Source organism: Buceros rhinoceros, unplaced genomic scaffold, assembly GCF_000710305.1.
Source record: "Buceros rhinoceros silvestris isolate BGI_N320 unplaced genomic scaffold, ASM71030v1 scaffold37992, whole genome shotgun sequence".
NCBI lineage: Eukaryota > Metazoa > Chordata > Aves > Bucerotiformes > Bucerotidae > Buceros > Buceros rhinoceros.
Window position 1 is genome coordinate 429 of NW_010400114.1, and position 8099 is coordinate 8527.

At 50.3% G+C, this 8099-nt stretch overlaps 1 protein-coding gene across 1 annotated transcript in view; it reads left to right on the forward strand.

Annotated features, from left to right (window-relative positions):
• Positions 1-3219: 3219 nt before the first annotated feature.
• Positions 3220-8099, forward strand: part of LRIF1 (ligand dependent nuclear receptor interacting factor 1) — a 5314-nt gene continuing 434 nt past the window's right edge. The window contains exons 1-4 of the mRNA XM_010131746.1: positions 3220-3493; positions 3697-4928; positions 6452-6724; positions 7943-8096. Of these exons, the coding sequence (XP_010130048.1) occupies positions 3226-3493; positions 3697-4928; positions 6452-6724; positions 7943-8096 (1927 nt within the window). The 5' untranslated portion in view covers positions 3220-3225. The remainder of the gene's footprint in view (positions 3494-3696; positions 4929-6451; positions 6725-7942; positions 8097-8099) is intronic.

The window sequence follows — 8099 nt, forward strand, 5'->3', positions numbered from 1 at the left end:
GTGCTTTGTCCCTCGGCGTACGCCACCGATTTATAACAAACGTTATTTGGCCACCGTCTGGGCTCAGCTTCTCCCATTAAACCGGCTGACGCTGGCTCCCTGGCGGCAGCTGCAGACCCCTTTGGTTCATCTTCATAGAACATGGAAGTTGCTTCAGCTGGTTTCTGCCGAGGGGGGATGTTCCTTCGGACAGCTGAGGTTTGGGCGAGTCTCTCTGTCCCTTTGATCTCCAAAGATTTAGGAGACTGATCTCCTAAGGTCTCCTAAACTAAGATGTGTTTTAGTCAGTGGGTCGCGATTTCTGCGACAGTCACGCGTCGGGGTGGGTCGCGATGGGTTGGGTGAAGGGTTGCTGAAGATATTCCGAGGGTGGTTTTCTTAATGGAAAAATTAGGGGCAGAAGGTGAAATTGTAAATGCTCAATTTTGTTACCTGAGCCTGAGCTCAGCGCAACGTGATGTGTGTGACTGCAACTTCTCCAGATCTCATCTGAACGTTTCCTTTCCTTCTTTCTCATCTACCTTTTAGCCCTTTGTAGTTCTGCAGCCCTATGGGTACCTGCTATTTCTTTCATGCCGAAGAATGCTATTTGCCAGAAAACCCGAATTTGGGGGCTTCTCGCTCTTTTTGAACGGAGTGTGAGGCTAAACCGCTGCGGTTGTCTTCGGTGACAATGACAAGCAGAACGATCGGGAGTTCAGACAAACCGGATTTTTTTAGAGGCTCCTCCCTCAGCCTGCTTAAAAGATCCTGTTTACAGCACAGCGTCAAACCCAGTTTTAAAGCCCATCGGAAGGGAGGTGGACAGCGACGAGTGGAGGGGAGCGCTGGAAACCAGCACTGCTGCTGGAGAAAACAGTCGTGCAAATGCATCCTCTGCCTCCTCTCCCTCTTCCTCACTTTGTTCTCCTTGCTTCCTCTCTCTGATGTGCTCCTCCTCCTCTTGCCCAACAGTTAGAGGTCTCCCCTTGCTTTGACAGGTGGAGGAACGGGCCTCTTTGGAGGTGTCTTCTGGCCCTTGACGCCTCTTTGCACTGCTAGTTAGTTTGAGTGAAGGTAAGTGCCCGTTTGCTCTGTAAAAGCTCTAGCGCTTCAGCAGTTCCACCTCTGTGGAACTCGCTGGAAATTTCCTTCTGCTTCTGCCTTCGGAATATTAATTCTTATGTCTAGAGGGAACGGTGAGGCCGTAGGACACAGTGTTATTAGAGAAGCGTCGAGATACTCAAGGTGTGTAACAGACACAGGCACAAAAAGCAGCTCAGCGCTGGCCTTCCAAGTTCTGTGTTATCAGCAGTGCTGGGAGGTTTAAAATCCCTCCAGAAGTGAGTGTTTTCAGCCTTAATTCAGTTCAAACATACAAATATTTCTAGCTGCTCTTTGTTTAAGCAAAAATAATTCTGTCTGATCTTTACCCTTCGTGCTAATCCTTCTCCTCTGTCATTTCTGAGGCCAAAACGTCCAGCTCCATTTTCCTCTGGTGGCGGCTTCCCCCCGGAACCCTGTGGTGTATTGCCCATGTTTTCATTTTAATGAAAACGTTTAACCTTTTTCTGAAAAAACAAAAAGAAGTCTGTCAGAATTTCCTGCCCACTGCACTGATAAACCACGTCAACACCCGCTTTTCCCCACAGTGTGCCTGGAAATGAGGCTTTGTGCCAAAATGTGGGACGTGGGCATTAGTTAGAAGGTTACGGCTGCGTTTAGGCTGCAGCCAGGCAAGAGCACAGTTATTCCTGTCGACCACCCGGGGGAACGCGACCCCCCAGGCTGTAGCAGGAACTGTCCAGCTCTGGGAGTGAAGAACAACACCCTTGTGACTTCTGACTTGCCAGGAAAAGGCAACGTCTTGGCTGACTGCTTGGGCAGGTACAATAGTGGGTCGCATGAGTGACACCTCCTCCTCGCTCTGCTCCAGGCTGGGTTAGAAGCCCAGGCTGTAACGCTGCACTGCCACAAAACGTGCCAGTGGCTGAGACCTACTCGGCAGTAAAGAGCCCAGCGCTGCCGTCGCCTGGACTGGGAGTGGGGAGTAACCTCCTGCCCATGTTCGCAGTGCAGTGACTGACCGAGACTGTCAGTGGGACAGAGCTAGGCTGCTCCTGGGACGTGGAGGTGGCGTCTTTGCCTTTTAATCACGCGGGATCCGACATCAAGACTGTGAAAGCTACGTCCAGTTGAGGTGCTCTCTTCTTTACTAGAGAGGGAATCTCTGTTTTGATCACGTGCCTCAACACACCGTGTTGCTCCTGCAGTGCTTTGGGCGTTAGGTGGCTCTTTGAGAGCCCGCGAGTTCTCTGGGGACTTCGCCTTGGGCAAACTCACTTCAAGTGGGCAAGATCCTCTTGCAACGCCTTGAAAAATCGTGGTGTTCGAAGCAGTCACGACTAACACTTGGTTTGACAAGGATCTGTCTGTCCGTTTCTGGTTTGAGTTCCCATCTCCTGCCAAAACCCTGTGCTGGCTCTTCAGGCTGCACCGGAGCTGCTTCCATGTGTTCCCCCTTGTTTTCGAAGCCTCTTTCTTCCTTCCCAGACTTAGCCGTCTGTTTGCAAATGAGGTGTTTTCTCTTTCCTCTCTTTGCAATGACCGCCCTCGCAGGTGAGGTGTAGGGGTGTGAGTTGGTCACCCTACATCCTATTCCACAAAGTAAATGTGTTCTGCATCTTCATTTCTTTTTTTTTTTTTGTCTGTGTGTGTCTGTAGTACTCTCTACTTCCACCTTGCCACACAACTGATCTGCCTGTATTTTCCCCAGGCTTTCCTGAAATCCTCACTGGGATATTAATAGTAAGAGCGAGATGGGAAGGCCAAAAATCCGACTTCTCTGTGAAATCCGGAGATAATGTTTTTCTTTTTCAGAACACGAGGCCCTATAAGTAGAAGAGGAGGAGGATGGAAGGAGTTTTCTTGGGTCTTTTGACTTACTTTGATCTGAAAAGGCACCTGTGATGTCAGAGTCGGATGTTCTGTTCAGATAGTCTGTGCTGCTCAGAAATGCTCACCCAAAGGGTTCACCAGGGCAGTCAGTGTGAGGGGTTTTTTGCCAGCGAAGATCCTAAAGACTGGACCTGCTGTTTTTCCATGGTTGATCTGCTTCGGAGCAGCCCTGGGCCTGCAATGGGCTGATGGCATTAGTTGATGTTTCTGTGCCGCGTTCACTTACGCTCTCTCCTGTTTTTCTCTCTCTTCTCTTGTTTCTTTGTTTTGTTAAGCATTGCAGGCTGTATGTACCGCGTAGTTCAGACCACGGGACCGGATGGAAAAAACCTTCTGAAATTACTTCCCATTTCTAAACCTTCTGGAAGCTTTGTGCCGATAGCTCAGCCTTCAGCCATGCAAAATAATTCTAAGGCGAATATGCCTAACCGGGTCCATATTACTTTTAAGACGCAGCTTGCCAGTCCTGCCGCACCTTCACCCGTTAAGATCCCTGTTTTTCCACCTACTAGCCCTAGAAAGATTATTATTAGGAGAGCAGTAAACAAGCAGGGAGGTTTCAGGGCAGGTTCGGAAGAAGAAAGTTTAACTCCCACCTCAGCTGCTGACGCCCCGAGCAGTGGCGTTGCCGCTAACCAGCTGTCTTTGCAGAAGGTTGCTGTGGCGGGGTCCTCCCGCCACAGTAACACTAAGTACGTGGGGGGGGAAAAAAAAAAAATCCCCAGTGGTGTGAAGGCTCCACAGTAAACAAGCAGGGAGGTTTCAGGGCAGGTTCGGAAGAAGAAAGTTTAACTCCCACCTCAGCTGCTGACGCCCCGAGCAGTGGCGTTGCCGCTAACCAGCTGTCTTTGCAGAAGGTTGCTGTGGCGGGTTCCTCCAGCCACAGTAACACTACGTACGTGGTGGTGAAAAAAAAAAACATCCCAGTTGCTGTGAAGTCTCCAGAGCTGCCCTCAGACCACCACCTCCAGATACCGGCTGATGCAGAGGTGAAATCTGTCCCAGCTTCTTCTTTACCGCCGGCAGTACAGCAAAAAATACTCACTGCTAGCACCGCGACCACGTCTGCAGGACTCAACAGCACAGAACCACCGACTGTTATCTACGTGTCGCCAGTGAACACGGTGAAGAACGTCCTTCCCGAGGAACTGCAAACTTCCTCCCCAATACCCGCCATGGAAGTTGCACAAACTATAACGGTGAGAACCACGCCAATGAGAAAGAATCGTTCTGCGAAGGCGGTGGCGGCTGGTGGGAGGCGGAGCCAGCAAACTCCAGTGAATTGGATCATGTCGGAACCCCCGCAGCTGGCAACATCTCGTCTTATCCCAGTAAAGTCGTCAAATAACATGGCTTCCAAGATCTTGAAAACTTTGACAGACACACAGCACGTAGAAGCTAACTCTGCCAATATTTTACCGGTCTCTTCCAGCGGTGCTGGTGGAAGCCAGACAAAAATCACACCCCTTAAAGATAACGCGCTGGTCATGTACAACGGGAAGGTCTATTTTTTGACCAGAAAAGGCTTCGATGTTCTGTCAGTCCAAGGTGAAAAGCAAGCACCTTCCTCTTCTGGTGCGTCACTTAAAAAGGAGACACCCAAGCTGATCAATTCTACTGCAGTCGATAAAATAACCAGTAAAGTGCTGAACCTGGTGTTGTCAAAAAGCAAAGGAATCATGCTGGTTCAGAAAGATCCCAAGCCGTGTGTTGACTCTGCAGCTGCCACACCATGTAGTTTAAAAATTGGCGTAAAACCTGGCCCCGCAGCTCCAAGCCCAAGAGCTGATCAGCAGGACACTGCTGCAGAGCAGAGGAAGAGTTTGCCCCTCCCTGAGAGCGTTTCAAGCGGGGTGACCCCTCCTGCAGCCGTAGAGACACAGGAAAACATGTGCCAGAACGACAGAGAAGAGCTTCCTTCCCCCCCAGCAGCGAGTGTGGTTTGCCCGCAGCCTGAGCAGGAGCCTGTGCTCGGTGACGACAGGCAAAAGGTAACTCTCTGCACTAAACGCACCCACCTCCGTCCCTGCTAAGTTCTTACACGCTCCTGGTTCTGTTTGGATGAACTGGGTGTTAATGAGTTCACAGATTTGCAGAACCAGTGTCCTATCACTGGAAATACTGGTCTATATTCGATTCTAGTCAATAAATGGGTTTTTTTCGTTGCAATCATACTATGCAGGTGAGAAAATGCACAAAGAAAAGAAAGGGAACGATGACATTTTATTTCCTCACAAGATAAATTGTCCGTAATGTCTGAAACTGAGGGAAGTTGTTCACTGTTCGAGCTCTGGGAGCTCTCTGCTGCCTCGTGGTGGTGATGCCCCTTCTGCCAGCACAGCCCTTGATGCTGTCATAGGGGTAATGTAAGGCAGAGGAGTTTGCAGCTACACAAGAAGGAAACAAGGAGGAAGAGCAGGGTTTGTCACCCAGAGATGAGCTCTGGTGCGGCACCGTGTGAGCTCCCATCTCCGCTGGTTCTGCTAGTCGAGGAGGCCGGAGCTGTGTTTCCTGCCCTCATGCCATGATGGGGAGGGATCCACCTCCTTTGACTTACGTCAGGCAGAAGAAACTCTTCAGATCTTTACTGGTTTTTCCCCTTCAGGCTGGACCTTCTAAGAACCTAACGTGAAAAATATGTAAGAACTCCTTAGCCTCTAGTAGATTCTGCCCATGAAGGATCACAGGTCAAGTTTTCTCTTGCTTGAGGCCAGCAAGAGTTTGCCTCCAGTTAACAACTCACTCTGAAGCTAGTTCATCCTTGCTGGTGTTGACCAGGCAGAAGAGAAGGGTCAGCTGAGCATATTTGTGCAAATTTTAGACATTTAACCATAGCAACAGGCTCTAGGGCCTCTTTTCTGATTGTTCCTCACCTGAAGAATGGTTAACAGAGACTTTTTTCCCGTCAGTGCCATGTGGTGCCAAACGTTAACATTCTCATTTGCTTTAACCTCTCTGGAAAATGGCATTTCGGATGTTTGCTGCTTTTAGTCCATCGATTTGTATGCCTGTGGATGGCCAGACTTCCTGACGGGAGGTGGAAGAGCAGGAACAGCCCAGGTTAGAGAGGTCAGATCCACGGGTGGCCCATAGCCCTTTGGTGTGAGTATCCACCACGGAGCAGTCAGAGTGCCACCGTAATCACCCTGATCTTCCTTCACCTCCCCTGGTTACTCTGAAATTTTAGATCAGGCGATTCCCTTGTTGCTTCTCCTACCTCTGCGGTGCTACGAGCTGGGCTGTGCCTCTTCTGGGTGTTCCAGGGTGTGCTTGGGGCTTTACGTGACTAACAAGACTAACAATGTCTGTAATTTCTTGAAAATCACTGGGTTAAATGTGCCTCCTGGAGAACCCTGATAGTGCAGGGTGGCCGGTTGGACTCGATGACCTCAAAGGTCGTTTCCAACCAGATGCTTCTGTGAACAGGGGTTCCCCTGTAACTAGTTCCTAGTTTTCTGTGTATGGAGAGAGGGAGGAGGTGGCTGACGGCGCTCTCACTGTTGCTCTATTTCAGACCCCATGTGAGAAGATGGAGTCGCCGGCAAAGGTGATCCAAGCCAAACCCCCAGAGAAGCCCCACTGGAAACAGCACTTGGAGTTACGGAGAAAATTTGGTCTCCATAAAGAGGAGAGAGTGTATCTTAAGAGAATACCACTGAGCACCCACTGCGAGGCAGCAGGAGAATGGGTTAGTTCCAGTACCAGTGTGAGGAAGGAGAGCAACTCTTCGTCGTCGTTAGATGTGGAAACAACGAACCAGCGTCAGGAGCCCATTAAAGAGGAAAAGGTATGTTCATAGATCAGAGCTGAGCTGGGAACCGCAGTGGAGGTGTGGTGGCAGCAGAGCCCTGTGTGTGCTTGGACCCTCCCGCCTCTGGATTCCTCAGTGCGAGTCAGTGACTGTTACAGTCCCTGTGAGAATGTTCTAGAACTTGTTTGTGTTCCACCACAGAGTCGTGTGGTTTCAGTACGACCTGAGCACCATCGAAAAGTCCTTGTTCTCTCTTCTGGGTTCTGCTGGAGGGAGTTTGAAGGACAAGCGCGTTGAGGGCGGCCGGACCTTCTCGCGGTGGCTGAGCAGTCAAAGGGATGGTCTTTACTGCAACAGACCCCATAGCTCTGCACCCTGGTTCCCGTCCAGCCTCTGCACACGATGGTGTTTATCCAGCAGAGCAGAAGAATAGCAGAGTGATTTCTTGTGAGGCGTCACCCTTGAGTGTGAAACCAGTCAAGTACCGTTAGTTCGAGTCTCTCGCGTGACTAGGTGTGACTTCCAAAGAAGGGCGTCCACTTGGTCACATATGGGGTCATTAGAAGAGGTTTACCTCTGTTCCTGTCTGAACTTTAGGGTTACTAATGTCTATAAACCAAGACCTTTGTCACTGGCTCAGAACTTGCTTGGGTGCTTCTGGAAGGTTCCCTCCATGTAAAGGCTTCCATTTTAATGCGTTAAAATTATTTCAGTCGTTCTGTTCAGCCACAGAGTTCTAAATTGTCTTTTCTTCAATTCTGCTCTGCCCAGTCAAAGGCTTTCCCAGGTTTTCCTAATTCGGCGCTAGGGCCCTGCTCTGAGCAGACCCACCGGCTGCTCTTCGTGAGCGTTTTGGTAATGAGCGAGCTGTGGGGACGCGGTCTGGCAACGGCTCTAACTGCCGGCGATGAGAGCACGAGGCGTTGTTCGGCGGTTTGAATTTTCCCCGCAAATGAGAGACAGTTTTTGCCTTAAGCTACAGTTGAGGAACTTCAGCAGCACAGGGGTGGCAGACGCGCGCTGTTGGCTGAAGGGATTCAGTGGGCTGGGATTGTCAGCTGGGAATGTGTGCTCGAAAAATAGCGAATGTGGAAGCGTGTTTGCTCTCGCTGCTGAAAGAAACATCTCCCGTGCGGGGATTCTGAGAAACTTGCCTCAGAGAGCTTGTCCTGTGTGCGTGGTGAACTGGGATGTGGTGGTGTGGGCTGATGCTCCATTTAATGGGGGTTTATTTGGTGTTTCTTGACTGTGCAGGTAAGGGAGGATTGGGAAGAGGATGTGACTAAGAAAAGAAAAATAAAATCCTCCTCACTGTCAGACAGTGGGAAGAGAAGGAAAACTTCAGTCAAGTCAAGCACAAGCCCAAGTTCCGAAAACCCCACCTCAGGTTCCAGCGTGCAGACCAGGAGCG